The sequence below is a fragment of the Tenrec ecaudatus genome, chromosome 9, assembly GCF_050624435.1.
Source record: "Tenrec ecaudatus isolate mTenEca1 chromosome 9, mTenEca1.hap1, whole genome shotgun sequence".
NCBI lineage: Eukaryota > Metazoa > Chordata > Mammalia > Afrosoricida > Tenrecidae > Tenrec > Tenrec ecaudatus.
The window spans coordinates 137,088,835-137,115,299 of record NC_134538.1 but is presented as its reverse complement, the minus strand read 5'-3'; the positions used below and the strand labels follow the sequence as shown (position 1 = coordinate 137,115,299).

The window sequence follows — 26,465 nt, the reverse complement described above, 5'->3', positions numbered from 1 at the left end:
GAATGAGGATTGTCCTCCAAGTCTGCCTCCTAACTATCCCCCAACCCAATTTCCCCCATTTACTAATTTAACCAAAACCAATTTACCCTATTTGCTAATTAACTCTTCCCTACTGCTTGTTACCCAAGCCACATCAGCATCACTGACAGCCTCCTGAAACACCTGCGACCGCCGCACAGGCTCCCTGCCTCCAACCTTGACCCTTCTCCCAAAATCCATTCTCCGTGTTGCAGTCAGAGGCATATTTAAAAATGCAAACCTTGGTCACACAATTCCCATATTCCAAATCCTTTAGTGAGTCCAACGGCCCTCAAGGTAAAGTTTACTATCTGTAACGAAGCTGTCCTCTCCCCATTTGGCCTTCACCCTACGCCTCTTCCTTTCCAGACCCGTTTTTCTGCACTACCTTTAGCTCGCCAGATGTACAGTGCTCTCGCTGGGCTCTAAGCCAATTTCATTCTACACCCTCCCCAATCCACCTGCACGGACCCAACCTATAACTCTCCTCGTGTACTATGTTCTCTCTAGGCCCCAGGTCTTGTACATTCTGTTCTCTTTCTGGAAAGATCACCTAGTTCTTTTGCACTCGAATGAGGCAACCGCATCCATCACCTCTCAGCTGAGATGTCACTATTTCCAGGAAACCTTCTCTGACTTTCTAAGAGCAGATTATGGATTCTGTCTTCCCTGATAGTCCCAATACCAGTCAATATCACAGATTTTACCCCACTACACTGGTATTTATTTATTCATCTTTTCCACTAGATTGAAGGTCCTTTGAGAAGAGGGATGAACTGTTCTCCTCCTAGTCCCAGACTCCAGTGCAGTCACAATTCAATAGTTGCACTCATAATTATTTACTAAATAAAATAATAGCTATACCTTGTCCCTAAAAAACACCTGTCAATCAAAGACTCCCTGACGAGAGAGGCCCATGTGGGACTCACAGGTGGCGTGTAGTGCCTAACACGGTGCTCTGTCCATAAACGAAATGTTTGTTGAAATGAAGGTCATGACAAGTCAAGGTTAACTAAACCTTGATATAAAAATCAACTCTTAGATGGTTCTGAAAGCTATGATTGGCGAAACCATTGTTGTTTCAAGACTGTTTTGACTTGAGAGACTTGTTCCAAGAATTTTAGAAACACTTCGTTCCCTTCCTAGGAAGGTTGTATGAACATTTCTCCACCTGATATAGAGATTTAAGATGAGCTTGACAGCCAGGAACCAGCTCTAGGTGGTAAAGATGAAACACACAGAATTCTGAGGTCACTTTTGATTCGAAGGTTCTGCTAAAGAGAAGTATGGTATGCTCTCTTTAACTCCTTAAATTAGACATCCCTTCAGAAAGAAATTCTTTGAGTCCAGAATCCCAATTCTTCAAGAACAAAACACCAAACATATGTAGTGGTTTGGGATGGATTTTATCTTTTGGAATGTAATGACTTTCACTTTGTGTTTTAAATATGAAAGCCTGGCTTAAATTTAAAAGTCTTAAATATCATTCTCTCTTCATGGATAGCTTTGTCCCTGAAGGTCATAATTCAGTTTTATTCTACTCTCCCCTTGCCTTGCAGAAATCTTACTAGGAAGGGCAGTCCTGGGGGCTATTTTGGCTTTTATCAATCTAAGAAGTCCCATTTGCTAAGCTAATAATTAGTTGAAGAATCATAAATCTAAACCCAAACGCCTACTTCACACCATTGAAATTCAGTGCCTTTTTCATTCTGACACTAGCTCTAGGCAAAGTTGTCACCAGAATACTGGAGAGCGAAGATTCCATGGTGTTCAGCACAGTAGGGTAGGTGTTTGTGTTTTCTTAACAGAAACCAAGCCCTGTGTCATCAAGCGCTCACAGACTCACAGGGTTTCCAAGACTGTACATCTTTATTAGAGCCCAGAGCCTCATCATTCTCCCATGAACCAGCTGGTGGGTTTGAACTGCTAACCTTGTGTTTGGCAACCCAATGCTCACCCCACGTTGCCACCAATGATCCTTTGTTCTCTCAGTAGCACTTCACAGTTGTTTGTTTTTAAGTTCCAGGGCTCCAATGAAGTGAAAATCAGCAGTTTGGTTCAGGAAAGTTTATGGTTCTTCTATTGGACTCTGGGTCAATCGTTTCGTTAAACACACGTGCTTGCGGTGCTTTCAGCCCTCGTTAGTTATACTGCAGGGGACAGTGATGAGTGGCTCACAGCACAGGCAGGTCCTGCAGTGTATTCTGGTGTAGAGGACATCGTTCAGGGTGTTACAGCTATCTGGTCTAGCTGTCCGTTATGATGTGGCTAGTGTAGAATGAATGCCAAGGTTAATGTCTATGGCACATGTTTTATCTACAGATCTCCCAACTGAGCATTTGTGAATTCCTCTCCATGAGTGGCCCAGCCTCAAATTCAATGCAGGTTAGGTTTGGCCAATCGTGAAGATTGAGAGGTCAAATCCAAGTGTAATTAGACCTGTGATATTTTCAGGGTGCAATTTATTTTCCATTTAGTTGTTGTTCCTCTTCTTCTTCTTCTGTTTTTGCTTTCTTCCCACCCAAGTTTTTTTTTAAAACTTTTGCCAATTTTCCTCCTAGGGTTTTTTTTTCCCCTGAGTAACTTCTTGCCAACTTCCCACCCAATTTTTACCCCCGCTGATGACTAAAATATGAAAACTGTCAAGTAATAAGTAAATAGGAAATACTAGCAGATTTTTTTCTTCCTCAATTTGCACAGTACAGGTTTTATTAGAAAGCAAATGTAGCTAAGCTGAAAAAGAATTCCTGAGGATCGCCTTAAACTTTGTTCTAAAGACATTGCAACCTCTTTGTGGGAACCAAATGCATCCGTATGCCCCAACCACCCACTCTCTCACTCCCTGGCCTGGCCCCGTCATGGATTGCCACATCAACTCCAAACTCGGGGATTTTTCAAGTTCGAAGTGGGTCCCTGAGTAAAGATGGCCCAACTCTTTGGATTACAAACAACAGCTGAGGGAGAATTCACTGGGGGCCGATTGCAGGACCACAGCATTGACGAAGGGCAGGCACCCAGTGTCCTGGAAATAAAAAACGGAACAAGGCCACCAGAGCTTGTCCTCCTCTCAATACCAACGTGGATTAGGAAGGGGGGGGGCCAAGGTCAAATCATCCCCGTGCTCCTGCTGTTAGACCAGAAAATCAAGAGGTAAGGAGGCTAGTACTGGAAGGCTGGGTGCTAAAAATGGAGTCAGTGTACTAGGGTCTGGTTCCGTTCTCCCCCTGTGATTTTCACCCACGAAGTGATTTGAGAACTCACTGAAATCCTCTAAATTCAGTCTGCCTGTGGGCTCCACTAATCCCTCACCAGATCCAGGGGGACAGAGTCCACCACCCCTTCCTGTGCCCAAGATATGAGACCTGCAACGAGCAGAAATTTCCCAAGATTGCTATCTAAAAGTGGTTATAATCCCAGGCTCACAGAGAGCCTCCGAGAACTAGGCACAAGAGCTCACACCAGAGTTCCCCTCTCTGCTATCCACCTGGGCCTGCAGTGTAGGGCTTTGCAATCCCCCTGCTCAGCCAGGAAAGGGGTGACTACATCGGCTATCCCCTTTCCACATCTCGCCAGCTCCACACCAGCCAGTGTGAATAACAGCAGATAATTAAACAATAATTTGCAGCATTTGAAGAGCTGCCGGGATATTTACCTGTGGCAGAATACAGTTCACCAGAGCACAACTGGCAGAGCTGGCAGGACAGAGCCGGGAGTGACACAGGCGTGTAGCTGGGGGTGACCCTAACCCACTCTGCTAATCTGGTCCCCCTTCCCTGGGGGACAGCACGGCACAGTCCGATAGCACAGTACCATACAAGCCCATTATAAAAAGGAAAAAAATTGTTTTAATGTTTAAATCACTTTCAATTCCTGGCTATGGTCCTTTGTGTAACTTTGAATGTAAACTGCAAGAACTCTGTCCCTTAGCATATCGTGAACATAACAAGATAACCAGAACTCTAAGCTGCAAAGCACAGCCCAAGGAGCCCCCAAAATAGATGTCAGGCTAGGACGAGCAGTTCCATGAGCCTCCCCCAGAACCAGTGGGGAGATAGTCATAAAGGTCAGCAGGCAGACCTAGAATTATGTATGCTTCGGAGTGGTGTTATTTTTTGGTTTTCTGCTAGTTATTGTTTTTCTTTTTTTCTCTCTTTATTCAGTCTTTTGTTTTCTTTTTGTTTTATCGCCATTATTCCATTATTGATGGCTTGCCTACCTTTAGAAGATAAGCATGAGAAGCAAGCTGGAAGAGAAAGTAATGGTACTGAAGGTTCCAGAGGGCCTTCAGGGAGGTGGCGGTGGGAGAAGGGAGCGGTGAGCAAAGAATGCCATAGGCAGGGGAACAACTAGTGAACTAAAATCAACAACGAGGAGGACATAGGTGTCCTGAGGGTGTTGGAGCAACAGCAATCTAGCTGAGAGGAATTATTAAGAGGCAGGAGAAGGGTGAGCAGGATAGTGGGGCAGGAGGAAAATAAAAGGTAACAGAGGAAAGATCTAGGAAACAAAGCTAGGGATAGAGGTATAAACCTAGGTGTGTATATATGTAAATACATCAATTCATAGGTACTGGCCTATGTACATATATTTATATGGCAATACTTTGAGGTAGTGGACAAACATTGGGTCTCTGTTCAAGTCCTGCCTCAACACAAAAACCTGGCATTCTGTGATGTTCACCTTCCCAACACGAACGCTGAAGAAAAAATGGGTGCACAAGCAAATGCTGTAAAGAAAGATGATGGTGCCCAACTATCAAAAAATATAGCAACTTGAGTCTTAAAAGCTTAAAGTTACACAGAGAAGTTAACAAGCCCACATGGAAGAAGTACATCAGCCTGTGCAATTATGAGGTATCAACGGGATTGGGTTACAGGCATCAGAAGACCCAAAACAAGCAAACAAAAACTTATTGTTGAGAATGAGAGGGATGGGAGCAGAGATTCCAAACCCATCTGTAGACAATGGGAGATCCCCTGACAGAGGGTCACAAGTAAGGAATGAGTCCACCAGGGCACAGTATAGCACCAATGAAACAATATTCCTCTGGTTCCTCAAGGCTTTCTCACCCCCCCCCTATCATGACCCCAGTCATGCCTTTCACAGTGTGCTAGACCAGAGCATGTACATAGGTACAGATAAGAGCTCAAGTCATAAGGAATCCAGGTCAGAAAAACCCTTCAGGAACAGAAAAAGGAGGAGTGATACCAGGAGGGGATGGGGGAGGGAGGTAGAGCAGGGGAGGAAGGGGGCACCAGTTGCAATAATAGACACGTAACCCCCCCCACACACACACCCAGGGGGATGAACAACAGAAACTGTGGAAGAAGGGAGACAGCGGTCAGTGTAAGATATGAAAAAATAATAATTTATAATTGATCATGGGGTCACTAGGGGGAGGAGCTGATACCAACGCTCAAATAGAAAGTAAATGTTTATTAAAATAATGATGGCAACCTATGTGTAAATATGCTTGAAACGATTGATGTTTGGATTGTTATGAGTCCCCAGTAAAACGATCTTGAAATAAACAAACAGAGTCTTAAAACCCCCAGGTGCTGTCAAGTCCATTCAGAGTCCTGGAGGCCCCAGGAGTGTCTGGGAAGAAGGGTGTTCTGTGGGATTTTCCACAGCTGATTTCCCAGCAGTCCATCTCCGGGCTCTTCTTCCAAATGCTTCTGGATGGACACAAACCTCCAACCTTTCGGTCAGCTGGCAAGCACCTGAGCTGGTTCCACCACTCTGGGATACCAGGTCACCTAAACCTGGCCCAGTTATATAGATTCTTGCCCCAATGCTAGTGAAGTCTCCAATCACGGCAGTTATAGATACCGTGTCTACATCATGCTTTGGAAAGTAGAGGAGCGGCAACAAAAGAGGGAGGCCCTCACGGAGAGAGACCGGCTGTCACAGTGGGCTTCAGCACAGGAACAATTGTACGGATGGAGCAGGAACGGCGGTGTTTTGTTGTTGTGCCTAAGGTCGATAGGGTCAGAACTGACTCAGTATCTAACAACAAGAACAATCTACATCAAATATTAGGTAGTGGGGTATGTACAGGGCTGCTAACCACAAGGTCAGCAGTTTGAAACCACAAGCCCCTCCTTAGAAGAAAAATTGAGCTTTCTACTCCCTTAAAGAGTTATAGTTTAGAAACCTGTCCAATAGAGTCCCTACTGACAGGTAGCTATTGTGTCCGTTCATATGGACCTTCTACCTGCAATTCTTTATGTCGTGTATTATAATTCTGGGCACTCTGCCTGTGGATAGAATCCCACTTTGGAGGTCTTTCTCGACTATAGTCACGGACAGGATTAGGGTGGGATTGAGACTTGACTGTAGTAGTGGGTGAGAACCAAGTTACACCTTTGGTGGGGATCAAAGTCTATTTAGACTCTGTCTTAATAGAGGGTGTGAGGCAAGCCACACCCTTTGTTTCCTGGAGGGAATCTTTAAGGCAACTTTACTAGAAAATGTGACTTCAGACACCCTCCTTTGTTTTCCTTCAGTGAGGTATTGGTCCCATTGTGCAGCTCTTTCTCTACCCACCTCACCTGGACAGCAGGGCCTCTCTTTTCTGACTGAGCTTTGGGAGAAGCAAGAACTCCTGAGATGTTTGCACATTTGGGGCTCTGGCCCTGAACCCTGCTCAGCTCTGCCCGACCTTCAGATTTGGGACCAGACAGCACCCACCAGCATGAACCATTTCTTGGAAGTTCTGTGAGTTTCTGTGGGGTGTTACAGCAAATCACAGAACCCAGGAACATGCAGGCACATATTCAAGGAAGGAATGGGACGGGGTGGGCATCTGGAGCAGAATAGCATCTTAGGAGAGTTCGACACTTGGGACATCATTAAGCTCCATCTCCTTTGGTATTAATTCCGGTATGAATTCATCCTGAAGACACTTTTACCACAACTAGCTGTGAGTCAGAAATGACTCAATGGCCATAGATATATATTGAGTAGGGCCCACAGTGTATTTTAGGGCCCAGGAAGGAAAATGAAAGTTTATGGGGGTAGAAATGCAAGAGAGAGAGAGAGAAACTCACTGCCCTTGAGTCAATTTTGTACAACAGGAGAGAACTGGCCCCATGGGTTTCCTAGACTATAATTCTTTACAGGAGTAGAAAGCCTCATCTTTTTCTCAATGAGTGGCTGGTAGTTTTGAACTGCTAACCTTGTAGTTAGCAGTCCATCATGTAACCACCATGCCATCAAGGCTCCATATGTATTGATATCATATTCAACCTATCAATTTGCCGAAGAATTCATTCCACTGCCATCTTGATTTCAAAATAAGATGTAGAAAGCAGACATGGAGATATTCCTGAAAGAGTAAGGGTAAAGCTGATACCTCTGGATAGGAATGCCTCATTCGTGGCTACACATCGCAATTCATTCTTTCACCACATTACTATCTCCCTGTCCCTCCCTGTGATAAAGCCTTTAAGGTATCCCACTGGGTGTGTAATTCTCAACAACAGCCTGGAGTCAGAAAACTATGTGAACTATGTTTTGCGTGCCTTGTCCCATCCAAGCAGATTAATTCCGACCTGCCCACTCCTACGACACTAAGATCACTGCATACGCAAATAGGGCAATTTCTTTACAGATATTAAAGCTGAACAAAGACACAAAAATGAGGAAGAGAATATTTCATTCTCCTCTCCCATTCCAAGCCTCCGTGTAGTTCATTAAGAAGCAGATCAACGTTGGCAGTCAAAACGAAAACATACTGACTCATGAATGTTTGTGTTCGGTTGACAGGGGCTGCCCAGAGGACAGATTGTGGGATTCTTCTGCTGACACCTGTTGTTTAGCCATCAAGGGTTCTAAAGGCATCTTGTGTTCCTATGATCAGAACTCCCCTACACCCCACTAAGTCACACCTGCGTTTCAGCACGCACGCATTGAAGGGGAGTGAGGGGCTCACTGGTCTTTCTCAAACGAGAGATGTCTTGCTTATCAATCAGCAAAAATGGACACCTTTGAGTCACTGAAAAGAGGGGGAAATTCCACTCTGACCATCAAAGAGTCCATCACTCTTACTTTCTTTGTCCCTCCCCGCAGTGACTTACTGCCATGTAACCTTCCCAAACTCAGGGCTGGTGAGGCTGAGAGAAGAGCACATATTCTGAGAAACATTCTTACAACTGACATGCCCACTTCAAAACACAGCTGAGACGGTCATCCAGCAGGAATTTATCATTCTGTCAACCAACGTGCTAGGTGGAGTACACACACACACACACACACACACACACACACACACACACACACCCTCTCTCTCTTTTTTTTTTTTTAAGTTGCTGTTCTCAAGAAATTTACCCAGCTGCCTGGGTGTTTCCACCTGTCCTAAGATGACTTGGATGCCTGTCGGTTGCAAAACTCGAAAGGGCAGAAAGGGGTAGTAATTCAGGCAGGGCTTGTTTTCCAGAACAAGCCTCAATTCAGGGCCCGTTGTAGCTGACATGTTAGGCAAAGAGGAACATGAGTTAATTGCACATTCAGCGATACACTGGAGGCCATGGTCATTAACAAGGCTCTATTAAATTCCCAGGGAGTGGCATCCTCCGTGAGTACCAGCAAGACCTGTGATCTCTCTGTGTGGCCAGATGGGGCCATTGTGAATGGGTCGCCTCCAAGTCCTAGTTTCTAAACCCACAGCATTTCTCCCCAACCCTCCTGATTCCTATTGTATGGGAAATCCTAAATCCCAAGCCAATGTCTCTCCTCTCCTAATTTCTTTAGGAAAATAAAACCTCTCTTCTCTGAAGGCATGATATTTCCTGATACATGGGTGCAAATGGTGCAAAAAGTAGACATGCCCGAACTGTGCAGTTTCTCCAGTGAACTTGTCTTCGTCTCGTCCATCATGAGCATTGCCTAGTGAAAGAACCCACTGGTCTACTCCTCCTAGGCAGAATAAGGAAGTCTACCACTAATAATACAAACGAAAACACAAAGGTCACTGCCATTGAGTTGATTCCAACTCACAGTGACCCTATTGGACAGGGTGGAACTGCCCCTGTGGGTTTTTCAACTCTTTAGGGGACCAGAAACCTCGCCTTTCTTCTCCTATGCAGTCACTATGAGTTGGGGTTCACTAGATGGCACTGGATGAGTCCTGGGCACCAGAGAAATGCACAAAACTCTATGGTATAGGTAACGCCAACCCCGGATGGCAAAGGAGAAAGCCCAACTGATAGCAAAACTACCTTGAGTAACCTGGTTCTTTCAGATTTCCAAACCAATGTTCCTTCTGGTATCCCACAAACCTCCTAAGCTTGCCTCAATACTGCTACTCCCATCCTAACCAAATTGATTGATACACACATGTGCACACACTACAAAGCTGATTGTATCATTCCAGGATTAAGGATCTCCAAGAACACACTCCAAGACGCGTATTCAGAAGATGCCTCTCCAGCGTCATGCTCCCTTCCTCCCCACTCCCTGTCCCAATTCCTCTCTGGTTCCATCAACATGCTTCTGGCTCGTGTTTCCCTGTTTCTGCTGGTTCACACAGTCTCCTCTGTCCACAACACGTTATCCATGTTTTACTCAGTTGTCAAGGTTTTCCCTCCCACGGAAAGCCATGCCTCGGTAGTCATATAGTACCCTCAAGAGTACCTTCACCCCAACATGGTCTCTTTATGTCGCCTTCTCTCCTACCAGCCTGTTGTGCTCTCCTAGGGGACGGATGATGAGTGCACCTTTTGTGTCTGGCTTCCCCCTCACATGTGCCTTCTATAAGGTAATAACACAATGAACACGTGAGGATCGGAAAGGAAATCAGAAACTGAGACCCCCTCCCACACCCCAGGTCATTTCTGGAGCCTGGGCCCAGCGAGCGCACACTCCTCACCTTTGTAAATCTCCTGTCACCTCTTTTTGTTCCACCGAACCATCCAATATTTATTGGTTCTGTCATGAAGACTGACTGCCATTCTGACAGAGGGCAACCACCGTTTAGACGGATGCCTTTCCAGATCCTGTTTTCATGCGTCCTCGTTCTCCTGAGTTCCTTCACCCCCAGCTTGCTGCTAGAGTAGCCACTCCTAACAAACCCTGACACTCGCGAGCATGTTTCTTACCCCATGCTTTCGAGCAATATTCCCCGCTCCAAAAGGAAGCGGACAGAAGCTAATCTTGACTAGCTGGCTACTTTGCACCAGATGTGGCGTGAGTCATCTTACATATAGTCCATTCAATCTTCTCAGCGATTCAGTGATCATTTACTCATCAATCTCTGACTTCCTCGCGTCCATTGAACCTCTGCTCTACTTTAGCGGAAGCCCTAATCTTAAGCAAAGGAGCTCTGGTAGGGCAGTGGGCAAGTGCCTGCCTGCAAACTGAAAGATCAGTGGTTCAAAGACACCGGCCACGGTGTGGAAGAAGCAGCAGTCTGTTTCCATCATGCTTACAACTTGGGGGACCCTGTGAGCAGTTCTTCTCTGTTCTACAGGGTCCTTCTGATTCAGTCGACTTGACAGCAATGGGTAAACTTAATCAAAAAAATCTCTCCGGAGGCTTTACGTTTTATTATTGCCTCTCTTGGAAATCAGGTGGCCATTGATTTTCATTTTGCTTTCCGCGTGTGCGAAAAACAAGAGACGAGTTATTTTAAGAAAGTAAAGTGCAGAGCCACTTGGACACGTGCGGGGCCCTCTTTTTTAAGGGCCACACATTCTAATTCATCATTAGCCTCTTTCCATTTGCTCATGCACGGTACTTGCGCAGTTGCTATGAGTTAGAACGGATTCAGTGTTAGTGACTTGGATAGTTGAAGCTCCATTTTAGCCCAACAACGTCCCCCCACCCACCCAGAAGGTTAAGAAAGTCCATCAATGCAGATGCTGTCCATTGAAGAGAATGATTTTAAATTCGGGTCACTCATTCAAGAAATATTACTGACAAACTTCTAAATAACATCTGCCTTAGCGTTTACATCCGTAAAGTATTCTACCAGATCTTATTCCCAGGACCTAGCAGTGTACAGATCTTAGTAAATGCTCAGACTATGAATGAGGAACCCACAACTCTTTATGTTAGCAATTAATGCTCCTTAGAAATCAGGGTGGTGTGGTTTCATTTCTTGTGCTTTGGACATATTGTCCGAAGAGCCAGTTTCCTGGAAAAGGACATCATGTTTGCTAAAGCAGAAGGGCAGTGGGTTCACACCTAGCAATTCTGAGGATGGAGCCTGGCAGACAACAGTCCATGGATCGGAACCAACTCGATGGCACCTAACAGCAACTGCTGTTTTGTATTTGAGTTAAATATAATTTTATAGGTTAACTCAGGGAAACCAGCTCAGAAGTTATATTTAAAATAAGCATCAAGTCCACAAATGCAAAATGTAATCTTCCAATAATAATAATCAGCATCTTCCAAGACCTGACTGCTAGTATGACCTATTCCCGCCCAATACAAATATTTGTCTAGAATCACTCAGATTTGTTGGTAGCAAATTCCCCAGCTGTTCCAACCTCCCGGTTGTGAAATCCTATTCCTGGAAGCACAGGGGAGGAATGACAGGATCTTCTACAAAGTCAATCCAGTATTTTTCAGGTGAACATTTATTTCCACTTTGCTTTCAGTGTGTGTGAAAAACAAGAGACGCGTGGGGCAGAGCCACTTGGACACACGCGGGGCCCTCTTTTTTGAGGGCCACACATTCTAATTCACCTTTAGCCCCTTTCCATTTGCTCATGCACGGTACTTGCGCAGTTGCTATGAGTTAGAACGGATTCAGTGTTAGTGACTTGGATAGTTGAAGCTCCATTTTAGCCCAACAATGTCCCCCCACCCACCCAGAAGGTTAAGAAAGTCCATCAATGCAGATGCTGTCCATTGAAGAGAATGATTTTAAATTTAGGTCACTCATTCAAGAAATATTACTGACAAACTTCCAAATAACATCTGCCTTAGCGTTTATATCAGTAAAGTATTCAAAACATGTATCAGGCAATTTATGTACTAATTGCCACAAGATCAATATTAAAAGATGATAGAATGCAAGTAAATAATTAAATAACCATACTGCCTTCATTTGAAATCCCTTACGTAATTTCAGGATAATTAGCCCAGTTCCCCAATAGTGTTATGAAACGAGTCAATGGAATCATCTTCACTTTGCTTCAGAGAATTATGGTCGCTAGGGGGTTATAAGCTCAAGGACAAAGGATAAGATACAATCACATTTTAACTCTGCGTCTAGACTGACGGGACAAACAAAGCAAGGTTCACGTGTCAGGCTGGGGTGCTATTAAAATGATTAAATTCCCTTATAGGATTTTCAAAGCATCTTTTAAAATGCCTGGCATTTAAATATGCATCATGGGCACCTATCTCGTGCATGTGTGAACAAAAGCCCTATCATGTTCACACAGGTTCTGCTGTAGCCAAACCAGCCAACCGACTGAAAAATAAAACGCATCTGCATTATGGTGTTTCCAGCTCCTGGGCAGTTGGGGCCACGTGGCTTATCCTCTGATTAAGCACAGGAGTTTGCCCAGGGGGTGACGTGACTATTATCTGCAGGCGGCCGGCGGATGGGGTAGTGACAATTATCTGCGGGCTAGCCGGCGGATGAGGTGGGGACTTGAACAGGAGGTGGAGAGGCTTTCTCGGTGTCGCAGGCATAATTAGCGACGTTCACGTAATCGCTCACCTCTTCGAGTTGACAGGCTTTGATGACACTCCTGTATCGGTACTCGTCGTAGGAAACACCAAAGACGATGTTCTCCTTAATGGTGCCGGGCATGATCCAGGAGAACTGAGAGCAGAAGGAGATTCTCCCACTGTGCCTAATTTTACCTTCAGAGGGCTCCAGCTCGCCCATCATCATCATCAGAAGTGACGTCTGCAAAGAAAGGAAACATCTTGTTACGAAACCATCTCATCAAATCACGAGAGAGTCCCTGGTCGCCAGTAGTCATCCTAAACACAAGCATCCTGACTTTAAAGGCGCCGCTAACCCAGCTGATCCAAAAATTACTAGCCATTTCCTGTTCCGGATACTCAGCTATGCACTAGACACAAAGGGGACTCAAATTCACTGCCATGCAGACAATGCAGACTCATAGCAATCCTGAAGGGCAGAGTCGAACTGCCTCTGTGGGTTTCCATGAGAGGCAGTAGGAAGTCTCATCTTTCTCCTGAGGAGCAGTTGGTGGTCTCAAACTGCTGACCTGGCCGTTAGCAGCCTGAGTGACCCCTACACCACTAGGTTCCTCAAAGGGAGCAAAAGAGAGCATTACAACAGAATGTGTTAAGGACTAGGATAGAGGTTGACAGAGAAGGGGCACCTAATTGAGATCCTTGGGTAGCTTTGGAGGAGATTGGAATCACATTAGTAACAGTTCATGTTTGTTGAGTGCTTACTCTGTGCCGGGCCCTATTCAGGTTGCTTTTACCATATCAACTGATTTCATCCTCACGATGGTCCTGTGAGGTTAATTCAATATTGTCCTGACCTTATAAATATGTTACATTAAAAATAGATGACTATTATGCTCTAAGGAGCCTGGCGGGGCAAGTGTCAGGCTGCTAAGAGAAATGTCAATCATTGGAACTATGGGGAAAAAGATGGACGTGGTTGCCAAGCCTACGGAGCAGCTCACCGATGTTCCACACGGCCCCTCTGAGTTGGAATCAACTCGATGGCAGTGGATTTGTTGTTAGGGAGTACTCTCATGGATGTGACATCATGGGTTACTTGGGCTGCTCCTGGAAAGGTCCATGGTCTGAAACCACCCATACCTCTGAGGGAGGCACAGAGAAGAGGCTTTCTATTCCCATAAAGCGTTCTGGGCTCAGAACCCCCCAGGAGCAGTTCTGTGCTGCTCTGTCGAGTCACTGCGAATTGAATTCAAGCCCAGGGCAGTGAGTCGGTGGTGGGTTTTGGGTTTCATAGATGCAGCGGAACTGGACCCGGGGGTGGATGTCAAGGGAGATGACAGCGAGAGTCCTCCCCCCATGGAGCACTAAGGACTGAGCTGAGGGAAGTGAAAGGATAAAGGGGATTCCAGAGCATGCGGGGAAGCAGGGGGCAGTTATATCTGGGAAGGCAAGAAAGAGAGTATCTAGCCATTTCTAGGTCAGATTCAAATAGGATAAAAGGAGAATAAATGCCCTTGTCGACTGCATGAAGAAGTTACTGATAACACTGCAAAGGAGGGTGTGGTAGAATTCTGGGAACGGAAATCATTTGGGAAGTTGAGAAGGAAATAAAGTGAAAAATGAGTAGACTGCTCATTTAGAAAGCACGGCTAAGAAGGAATTTTAAAATATGGACTTCCTTATTCATTAATTTTAGCAAATTTTATTCTAAATGTTCTTAGTGTTCTCTTAGGAAATCAACTATGTAAGTCATCATCTGTCCCCTTTGTTTCTGGAAATCCTTTCACATTGGAAAAAAATCAAGAGAGAAAATATAAATTCTCTTTTCACTGAAAGTTTAAAAAGATATTGCCTACAAACTCTGAAACAGCTAGCAGTCCTTTGAGGCAGAATATGACCGTTGCATGGGCTTTTCAAGGCTGCAGTCTTCATGGGAGCAGTTGTCACATCTCTGGTCTCTGGAGTTACGAGTGAGTTCAGATCCATGTTGTGAAAAGCAGATGGACTGCCGAGAAGGTAAACAGTGGATGAAAGACGGTCCAGCAAGTATAGATTCCTGTATTAGTGGCCATTTCTCTGACAGTGAGAGAGTCACTCCTGAGATCAAGAAGGGGCCCAAGCACACAGGTGAGATGAGCAGGTCACAGAAACCCTTCTGAACAGAAAGTGGGTCAGAGCACCAACCGAAGTGCCGTGCAAATAATCCCGCAGATGATCCAGTCTGGCAGAAGCAGACTGTCTCTGGGAGAGAGTCACGATGCTAAGTGTGGAAGGTCTCCTTTGGTCCGACTTGTCACGGAATCTGTACGTCGCTAGCCCACGGCGATCTAATAATACTTAACTCATCAAAATATATATAATAAGAGTTGGGTACGACCAAAATAAAGATAGAAAAATGGAAAAGAAAGTCCCCCAAACCATGACACAGGATTCACTAAAGAAATGACACAAAATAAAACAGGAAAAGTTTACACACGACTGGACAGAACTCAAGTCAGTTGGTAAAAACAATAAAACAGAAACGAAGACAACATTAGGGGATCCATGAAAGGGAATTCTGCGGCTTACTAGGTGCCACTGATTCTGACGCACAGAAACTCCATGTGGCTGCCCCAGGGGGTTAGGGGGGTCCTTTTTATTCTGCTATGTTTTATGTGGTAATTTACACTGGGAATTAGGCTCCTGTTCAATAGTGTTTATGCAGATTGTTTCAGGCACTGGTTACAATTTCCACCATGTGCCAGCAGCCCCATCCTCCCTTCTCTTTGTTCTGTCCCGGTAGATCTAGCTTCCCACTCCCTCTGTGCATTCTCCTCCTCGCTTTCCGGTAAATGTTGACCATGCGGTCTCACACAGTTGGTTGTTTAAGGGTGTACATTACTCACTGTTTATTTTATAAGCCAATATATTATTTGGCTCAATGGTGACCTTCAGGAGTAACTCCAGGGCCAAATCCAAAGTATAAAACTTAGATAATAAGTTTCAGAGGTTCCTGGAGTTTCCATTGGTTCGGTAAGCCTGTCCTGTCCTGTCAACCTTGTCCTACATTTTTCTCTCACTTTTTCTAAGGCCATCCCTTGCGCCCGCCCCACTCCTTAGGGTTATCTAGGCCGTAAGCTTTGTGGACCAAATTTGGTGGCAAAGTTGGACATGCTGGTGCCCTGAGTGTGTACTTTTCGGCTTCTGAACTGTGAGAAGAGTCTCCTCAGTGGCACGAAGGGTTAAGCACTTGACTCCCAGACAACCCTGCTGATCTGCTTCCCAAACCTCACACCTCGAAGTCCCTAGCGGGTAGCTCTACTCTGCACACATAGGGCCCCACGCATCAGAATGCACTTGCTAACAAACGGGAGGGAAACAGTGAAAAATAACTTTCTGTCCTATAAAATCTCCCTCTTGTGGTATTTCTGTTACAGGAGCCCTGAGAAAGATCTGGCCCCATTGACTTCTCTGATAATTCTCTTTCTGGCGTCTCCCTGATCACTCTGGGCCCGCCCCCATGGTCAGCACCTCCTTCTTTAAACAGTCATGCCCAGTCCCACTGAGGGCTTTACCCCTTCTGCACCCTCTGCCTGAAGGGCTCTCCCTCCCAGCGCCCCAGGGCTTCATCACTCACCTCTTTCCTGTCTGTACCGGGAGGTTACCTTTCAGAAAGCCCTTCATGATCACCCTGGTGTAAGATCTGGTGTAAAATCACACTAGTCATTCTTCTCTGCTATTTTTGTCTTCAAGTGACATCCTCTATTTTTTCAATGTATTATCTGCCATCCCCTCTAGAATGCCTGCTCCTTGGAGTGGGTGGGGGGAGACATGTGCTGGGTTTTGATAGCCTTGGATTCTAGAATCATGGCTGGCACAACGTAGTCCTCAAAAAATATTTGCTAAATGAAGAGTAAATACAACCACTCTTCATTTATGAGTATATTATCTTTTATTTATGCATTTATATTTATAGAAGCATATACATTTATAAATTATATTATATAAATATAATTACTCAATAATGGAATAATACTATGAGGCATCTTAAAGTATCTTATGAGGCTCACTAACTTTTTTAAAGTATAGCATCTTGAAAATGATTAGGGCAAAGAACGTACAGTTGTGCTTTATACAACTGAAGTATGTATGTGTATGGATTATGATAAGAGTTGTATGAGTCCCTAAAAAAATGTTAAATAAATAAATAGCATCAATACATAATTAGCATTAGGTAGCATCTAAGCATCGGGGGTGGGGTGTCAATAAGTGGTGTTGGACGATGGGACAGCCATCTGGAAAGCCACCTGTATCTCATATCACATGCGTGAAGAATCCAAACAGGGCAGAAAAGTAAGCACATAAAAATGAAACCAAAGACGACACTGAAGGATGTCTGAAAGCAAGCAAACAGCAGTGAGGAAGGCCTTCTAATTCTGAGCTAAGTGCCATAAAATAAGAGAGAGATGAAAGGAGGAACGGACTTCTGTCTGGAGAACAATAGCACACTGAAGTATAAAAATTCAAAACTTATATCACAAAACAGGGTAATTTTCTTCTTGTTGCAAAACAAGAAATTGCTGCTTTACTAGCACGGGGACAAGAAAAAACTGAACCCCCCTGTCCTAGGGGAGACCCAGATGACAAGCCTGTCATCTGCCCTCATGGACTCCCAGTGGTCGCTCTTCATTAGACCATGCTTGCTCCGGTAGGCTTGCTCCAGGATGATGCATGAGTGCAAGATAATGAACCAAGTAGAGAACAAAAGGCAGAGCAGTTGTGCAAACTTAGTTAACATGGTGTTTGTAAAGCATCCATCTGTCATGTGTCTGGCCCTCTGGCAGTCCTTAGAGTCTAAAGATGGAAATGACCCGGTGCTCATACAGTTTAGTACTATTGATTAGAATGACAAAATCAATAAGACGTTATTGTTTTATCAATAAAATAATATATCCTAATTGTTGAACATCCAGAGATAGGCAACATACACGTCTGAGATACCACTATGAAACACAAGTCCTTATAGACACACAAATGGACAGGCTCTCCCCAAAACGTGAATCCGAATGTACACCCTCTTTCATGATGTGTTTGTCTTCACTTAACAGTATAGCACACACAGTCTTCAGGGTCAGCCTGCAACCTCCCTTTCACTGACTAAAGAGGAGCCAGAGCCATGATGGTGTAGTGGGTGCAGCACTGGGCTTTAACTGCAAAGTCAACAGTTCTAATCCATGAGCTGTTCTGTGGAAATAACATCTGTAGACAGTGGGACATCCCCTCACAGGAAGGGATGAGTCAACCAGGGAGCAGTAAAGCACCAGTGAAACACACACTATTCCTCTGGTTCCTTGAGGCTTCCTCACCCCCCACTATCATGACCCCAGTTCTGTCATTCATTGCGTGCCAGACCAAAGCATGTGCACAGGTACAGAGGAGAGATAAGAGCTCACGGCACATGGAATCCAGGAGCAGGAATGGGAGTAGCGATATCAAGAGGGGTGGGGAAAGGTGGGGAGGGGAGAGGAGGAAGGGGAAACCAAGGAACCAATCAAAATGATCGACACATAACCACACGCACACACACATCCAGGGAGACGAACAACAGAAACCGCGGGGAAGGGAGACGACGGTCAGTGTAAGACATGAAAACAACAATAATTTATCATTTATCAAGGGGTCACAAGAGTAGGAAGGGGGGAAGAGGAGCTGATACGAAGGGCTCAATAGAAAGAAACATATATACAAATATGTTTGATGCAATTGATGTATGGATTGTTATAAGAGCAAAAAGAGCACCCAATAAAATGATCTTTTAATTTAAAAAAAATTTTTTTAATGTAGGTCTGTCCTAGGGGCTCGCTATGAGTTGGAATTGATTCAATGGAAAGTTGTTTCTTTTTTCCTTTCTCGCTCTCTTTTCATCTTTACCAACAGAACAATATTGTTGTTAATGTTAGTAGAGGCCACCCAAACCCTGTAAGGCTCAGTAGAACTGCCCTGTAGGGTTTCCCAGGATAGAATCTTTTAAAAAGGCACTCTGATGGCACAATGGCTTGAGAGCTGGGCTGCTAAGCACAAAGTTCGCAGTTCAAATCCATCGGCTGCTCTTCAAAAGAAAGATGAGGCCAATTCTCAGATCAGGACTTACAACCTGAAAAACCCAATGTCGGTCACTATGCGCCAGAATCAGGGGGACAGCAGTGGGTCGGGGATATAGAGGCAGACCCCCCATCCGGCTCCAGGAGCCACTGCTGGGTTTGAACCGCCGAGCACTTAACCACTGCGCCACCAGCCCTCCTTCTGTAACTACATCCAAATTTACGGACCCAACCCTACTATTAGACAGTTAGGGTTTCCCCCAACTTTTGGCTACTGTGAACAGAGCAGTGGCAACTACCCATATATCCAACTTATGTGTGCATTATTTAGTATACAAAATATGAAAGTACAAAATATGAAGTAAGGACACTTATCAGGATACAAGTCAGCAAACTGAGTGGGGTGAAGTTCAACTGAAAACATTGCTGTATCATCTAAGCCCCGAGCGCGCACGGAAAGGTTGCTGAGGATAAGCAGCATTGACTTTACCACGGGGCAAGCATTTTTCAAATTGCTGTCTTCAAGTGTAAATCGACTCTTCAGCAGAAGAAGTTCTATTCACGAGTAAACCAAACAACAAGCAAGAGTGAGTCCCTGTGAGCCAAGATGGACGGCATGCTCCTGAAGGACCGGCTGAGCCAGTGTCTGCACTGGCCGTGGCCAGGGGCAGCTCACGGTGAAAGCCTATCGCATCCAGCGTCCTGCGGCACTATGGGATCATAAGTTTGCTTTAAACCTTATTTAGGTGTGCTGTTTTCACTATTCCAGTTGTATCAGGTGCAATCTCTTGACCAAACCTACTTCTAAACTCGGGCACAGCACTGTTGTGTACATGTCTCAGCTGCAGAATTACTTATCGCGTACTCTAGCAAGAGAATGCTTCCATGGAGAGATTAATCGCACTGACTAGCTTTCTAATGTTTTGCGCTTTTGAAATGTTTGTTTTTTTATATTTAAAGCTGTAGAAAATACCGAAATAAAACTACAAGGGCCAGTTGCCTACTTAAAAAAAATTCATGTGTTTTTAATCCCGATTATACTTTGGCTAGATTTAATGTGAAATAATATTATACAATGCCCATTCCCAATACTAAGAAAAGGGACTCAACTAGACAGTCTTGGCAATTCCATTGCTCAGAAGGAACTAATTATTCCAATGGAGCCACTGTCTTCCTCTGACTCTGTCTTCAAAGCTGCTTCCATAAAATGCGATGACAACTCCAACCGGCAATTAGCTGATCATCAATTCCTTCATAGAACTGCCAGGGATTTAATTGCTGGTAAGTCGTGTAAATTTCTAAAGCTATTCTGTTTCTGTTTTGTTTTGTTTTGTTTTGTTTTGTTTGCACAGCTCTGTTGTGCCTACCTCCCGGGGAATCCATTGTAGTAAACACATCAACCCAAAGTGAACGTTGAAAGTTCCAGGAAACACAGTGACTACCCTCTTGCTCCTTTCACAAGTCAGTATCTTCATTTAGATGACCTATAACTTCTTCCTACATACCTTGGACATGTTGTCAGGAGAGACCAGTGATGGAGAAGGGCATTATGCTTGGTTACGTAGATGGGCAGTGAAGGAGGGGAAGCCCCGCCACCAGATGGATGGGCACAGCGGCTCCATCAATAGGCTCAGGCATAGGAACGGTTATCAGGAAGGCACAGGACTGACTGTACAGTCTTTTGTTGTGTGGTACTTTGCTTCCCCAGTCTAACACGAAATTCTTTAAAACATGGTTCCCCATCTTAGTTATTAGGCTTTCAGGAAGGAGCCTCTCTTATTTTCTATTTGCATTTCTAGCTTCATCGTATCCTAGCACTGCTTTTGTCTTTGTCCCTTTATTTTGTCCTGGGCTTGAATTCTAGACTATCTCCTGAAAAATGCCAAGAAACTTTTTCTCCTATTTCTAGAAAGCCCAACCACTAAAATAACAGTCAAATGGGAACAAGGATCTATTTTCATAGACAAAGCAAATACCTGCCAACCTTAGTAACTCATGCCATTCCATATCATTTAGTTCCTTTATACCCTTTAAATTCATTTAGTTAAAGAGAGCAAGTGTTTATTATCTGAATGGTAGCTCCTACGCTCGTAAAATTATTATAAAGTCACCGACTTCTTAGTCATCTTGTCTCTTGATAGCGAAGATTGACTGGTCATTTTTGCTTTCTAACCTTTTAAGTTTTATCTGCTCTATCTCCAACAATCCTTGGGTTTTGAGGAATAGAGAGAGGAGGCTGACCAAAACTCATCCTTTTCTGAGTAAATTGATATTTCTCTACACTTCCTTCAAAAAAGCTATTCTACTCAATCACTTCCCTGCATGATGTCTCATAAGCAAGTGTCAGTCCATTCTCCAAAGTTCTAATGCCAACAAAATGAGCAACTTCTGTCCACGTGGTTCCTGAGATAAACATCTAGGTAATGGTTTGCCTGGACCAGGCCTGAGATGGTATCCGTGTCAATGACTAGAGAAAATGAAGAGCCCACTTTTTCAATGAAGTGTCTACATGTTCGCCATGTGCACGCCCTGTCTAAGGTTGGGTACGACACAAAGCCTAAAGATGTCAAAGAAAAGTCACTGAGAATAACAGGAGGAAACAAAGACCAGAGGAAATTAACAGCAGAACAGTTTACATTATTACCCTCCTGCATCCAAACATCCCCCGGTACTGCTGCCATGATTGCTTTAAAATAGCTTCTTCTAAAACAAAGGCGCTAGAAAGGAGGCATAGGGATAAAATTGAGTGCTTAATAACAAGAAATAAAATAGACAACCTTGCCTGCTCCAGTAGACCCAGCAACTGCCAGGAGCTGTCCTTTTTCGATCTTGAAATTGATGCCCTTGAGGACGGGAGTGCCAAGCAGTGAGAAGTTACTGAAGAAGAGGCTGTTGTCACCATTGGGAACTTCACTGTTGTTGTTATTTTGTTTTGCTTTCTCAAATAATTCCCCAAATCCCTGTGGGGGAAAATGCATAGGAAAAGAAAAGATGGGTTTCTCAAGTATTGTTGGTATTTATGTTATCGATAATTTGTTTGAAACGTGGCATGTGAACCAACACACACATAATTACATAGTAGGTGATTTCTAGGGCACACAATTCCAAGTCATTTGACATTCACATCATAGCACTTGATGGAGACACAATTTCCCTTTTTCTCAGATATGTTCCAACCATCAAATTCAATTAGAGGTGTAATGAGTATATGTAGTAAACGTTTCCTAAATGCTCAGTAAACAAATAATTACTAGTTAATTCTCCAAAATATATGAAGCAGATGACCTCACCTCTAATCCTAATCAGTAGGATTACAATGGAACATCTTGGACAGAGTGGGGAAATGTAGGAAAAATTTCATAAGCACAAAAAAGATCAGAGTTAGTGGTTTGATAGAGACTGTTGGAACCCAAGATCACACCCTTAGACACCCTTCAAATCTGAAAGCAAAGCCACCCCCTTGCAGCCCCACAGCAAACATGCCAAGAGCGACTGGTGAAGGAAGGGGAATGGTAAAGGGAATTGATTAAGGACAAATGAACAAGTTTCTAAGAAAGTCAACCAGCCCAACCGTTATTCAGACTAAGCGCCTCCAACGAGCACCGAGACGCTTGACAACTGACTTCAGAAAGGCTGGAGGAGAGGGGCATGGCCACGGCCAATGAGCTGTCTCTAGAATGTAACATTTGGGTCAAAATCCAGTTTCAACCCTTGCCAACTGTGTGGCTTGCACCAAGTCCCTTAACCTTTACAAGCCTCTTTTCCTTATTGGTAAAATAGAATTATTACTGTTACCAAGGTATGCTGAGAGAACTAAATCAGGGAAAGTGTTCATCCGACTGTCTGCCGTGCCGCAATGGCTTCAAGCCGGGACGAGATGGTGTGGCAGAGAAAAGGCAGATGTCTGCACCAGGTTTGGAAAACAGATGTGTGAAAGGAGGAATGAAATGGTCTAACGTTGTGTGCCTTCATGACTGGAAGGGTGTTGAAATTCCTAAAAATTAGAAAATAAATCTGATCTGCACACTTGCCCACAAAAGAATTTTGGTAGGTAGAGAGAGAATTATTCTCTTAGTGACATAATTAGTAACATATTATGAAGTGTCAGGGGTCAGGTTACTTCTAGAAATGAAGCCAGTTTAAGAGAAGGTGGAGGCTGTAGAAAGAGGACATTGGCTTTGACGTTGCTCCAAAGCCTAAGCGATAGGGGAACAGGCATTTTACAGGTGTTGCTTTCCTTAGAGGCTAGGAACTGTTGGCAATATTTACCCTCTGACATTAAGGAACATGAGAACATATTTAACTGTGAATGAAAATACTTAAAATGAGGAGAAAACATCATATGGGTATATCTCTCTGACATCTTTGGATTGAGTATTGCACGTTGATCTGAAACTTGAGCTCAGGGAAGATGGCATTTACTGGATGGCTGCTGAAGCACATGTGGCTTTGTGGGACACTTTCCATAAATCAACCTACTGAATTCTCACAGTAAATTTGCAGTGCATATTAATATCACTTATCTTCTAGATAGGGCCCAGAGATTCCACAAAGCTAAGTAGTATGATGTATTTACACCGAAACTAAAAGGCAGAGCTAAGATTCAAACCCAGATCTATCTGATTCCAAATCTATATTTGATGTAACTATTTTTTTTATAAACTTATGGGACACTCAGGATAAGCCTTAGAATAAAAACTAGGAGACGTCTATTTTGTACTAAATATCCCTTGCCTGGGCATCTGCTTCATAGTCTATAAAAAACATAGTTCCCTTTGCAATTCTCCCAGATGCACCCTAACCCTCCATTTACTGCCTGTGGGAGTCACCTGGTGTCAATTTAAAGATTAAGAGTGTAGGGGTGAGATAGCCAGTGAGACTTCTGAGGGCATGGCCTTCTGAGAATTCTGGGAAACCTGGTACTTCCTTCTTGGAGGCGAAAGACACTTCTCTCTCTCTCTGCTATTTCCTGGGAAACATTGCAGAAGACAAGTCACATGGATGCAACCAGTCCTCAGAAGCCAGGGAAGTCACAGAGAGACCCCTGCCAGGGCTGAAATGTTTCCAGTGACACTGGATCCAAAGACTTTCTACCCACTGGCCTGTGATCATCTTGCACTCGGCATTATTGCATGTGTTTTGTGAGTCTGAAGAGGACTTTATAGATTGATATCAGAAATATGGGCTAATATCGAATTTATGGACTTGATCTGGACTGGGCTGGGATATTTTCTCAATGCTCAATTGCTCTTGTATATAAATCTCTTTCTTATACACATATGTGTATACACGGATTTGTTTCTCTAGTCTACCCAGACTCACACACTTCCCTTTATTATGAATGCCAGATTCACCAAGAACAAAATGTTTCCATATCTAGAGCAAAGCACTGATACAAAGTCTGACCTCCTCCCAGAAGGCTGTTACATTCTCCATCACAACATCTGTCGTTGTCAAGTTGTATTCCAAGGTCTGATACTCTTGCTTTTGTAAAAAATCCTATTTATAAAAGAGAGAGAACCACATGGTGAAAGAATGTTATTGCGTCGTTACATTTATCTAATGCTTCATTGGATTTTGTGAATTAAATTGAAAAATTATATAACAATGTTTTGAAATCAATTTACCAAGGACTACAAGGTATCATATATGAAATGCATTCATTAAACAGGTGAAGCCTTACAAAGCTGTTTCCACACATTAGATTATAACATACAATTCAGTCTTTTTTGCATGATAACATCTTAACTTTAATGGTAACTCTGGAAAGCATCTTTGAATCATCCATTAATAGGTCACAATTGAACATTAGGACAGAGAGAAAGCTAATGTCTTCATTTCTACAGTGCCTCTCTGTGGCATCAGTTCTCTGGGTTTAAATCAGTGTCTGAACATCAGATTTAACTGGTTTAAAAGTCACCAAACCATGATTCTGAGGGAAAGAGCCCTATCAGAATTCCTGACTCCCAGGTATATTTTGCTAAAGGAAGTGGAAACAGAAGGAGGAATTAAGTCCATGCTCACTAAAGTATTCACCGTACGGGTCATAAAAAAAAGACCTAGCCCTTGCCTCATGGGTTTTCCCTTCTCTGCTCCTCACTCTTCCTCTTGTGTTTGCTTTCTCTCACACTTTAGTTTGAGATCTGCTTCTCTGTCTCTCTGTTCCTGTTCAGCCACTCTGTGGTCTCAGGGCTGCTCTGTCTCCAGTCTGCTTCCTGTTTCCTACCTCTCTCTCCCCCCTCTTCCCCACAGAGCTGGGAGACGGCTCACAGAGGGCATGAGATTGTTCTAAGGGTTACTATGGCTCTGAGCTACATTTACCAATTTGTCTAAATCACAGATCTGAATCTCTTATATTTTCAGGAGCCAAGGAGGTCACATAATTGAGGAGAGGGACTGGGTGAGCTGAAGGGAAAATCCCTCTGAAGGGCAATTCTTGAACAGAATTATCTGTAGTACAATGACACTATTTTCTTCCATTGACTCAAGGAGCCTTCATTGTTGTCTCACTACACCACAACTAGATACGTATCGAGGGAGGAATTCTGTGTTTTCTGAAACAGGCCTGGGACCCAGATCCGTCTCTAGAGAGTTCGCCCACTAAAGCTACCTCTGCTGTTATAAAAGTTCAAGCTGGTATAAAACCCAACCATAAAATGCACCTTTATGCTACCTTACCTGTATTTTATTTATTGCTGCAAATGAATCATACCAGGTTTGCACAGCCCAGGGGAACTGGCGAGTGACGGACATACGCAGAACGATGCAGAATGAAATAGTGGTGAATATTTTTCGAAGGATGATTCCCTTGAGCAGTGCGTAAGGTAGCACAGATAAAAACACCACAAAGAACCCTGAGAAGAAGAAGGCTGAGCTGTTGAAGTATCTCACATAGGCTGCCTTCCGGGTCAGTTTCAGCTCTGTTCTATGGAGAAACAAGCAAATCAGGTTGGGATGCTCTGGTACTATTCAATGAACAAGCAACTTGGCATGTAGAAGATGAGTGGGGGCCGCAGAGCCAGTCTTTCTTTGTTCTGCTCCTGGCTCCTCCATGCGCTGTGCGCCCTGGGAGGACAGCTAAACCCTTCTGGGTCTCAGTTTATTTGACAGGGATGTCGCCATGAGTCCACTAGTCTCTGCAAGTTGTATGTTTGAATCATTATGAATATTCCAGTTACCAGTAGCATTATTTTTTTAATAGTAGCATACACTTAAGTACTGTACTATTGATTTTTGAGATTTCTGAGAGACTAATCATTTATGTTGGTGGATTGATGCTTGAATTAAATGAGAAAATGAATCATAGGCTGCAAAGCTGACCTAGGCGATACTTCGTGATTAACCTAATGGATTCTTCAGACTTTAGAAACTCTAGTTCAACGGTGAGGAGCACTGAAAGTAACATATGAACCAAGAAACAACAACAACAACAAAAACCCTCATTGTCATGCAGTCAGCTCCAACTCTTAACAGCCCTGCAGGACAGAGTGGGACTGTCCCTGTGAGTTTTCATGACAGCAAATCTTAACCGAAGTAGAAAGCCTCATCTTTCTCCCTTGGAGCGACTGATGGTTTCGAACTTCTGACCCTTCAGTTAAGAGTCCAACTCTAATCCACTGTGCCAGCAGGGCACCTATTTTATAAACATGGCTGAGTGCTTATCACCAGAATCTGCTGCTGTTGAATCTACTCCAGTTGGTGGCGACTCGTCCTGTTGTCCATACATCTATCGTGGAG

At 43.9% G+C, this 26,465-nt stretch overlaps 1 protein-coding gene across 1 annotated transcript in view; it reads right to left on the bottom strand.

Annotated features, from left to right (window-relative positions):
- CFTR (CF transmembrane conductance regulator) overlaps positions 1–26,465 on the bottom strand; it is a 177,175-nt gene that overhangs the window by 83,139 nt on the left and 67,571 nt on the right. The window contains exons 8-11 of the mRNA XM_075557370.1: positions 25,407–25,653; positions 24,135–24,227; positions 21,506–21,688; positions 12,698–12,889 (exon numbers count right to left, since the gene is read on the bottom strand). Coding sequence (XP_075413485.1) covers positions 12,698–12,889; positions 21,506–21,688; positions 24,135–24,227; positions 25,407–25,653 — 715 coding nt within the window. The remainder of the gene's footprint in view (positions 1–12,697; positions 12,890–21,505; positions 21,689–24,134; positions 24,228–25,406; positions 25,654–26,465) is intronic.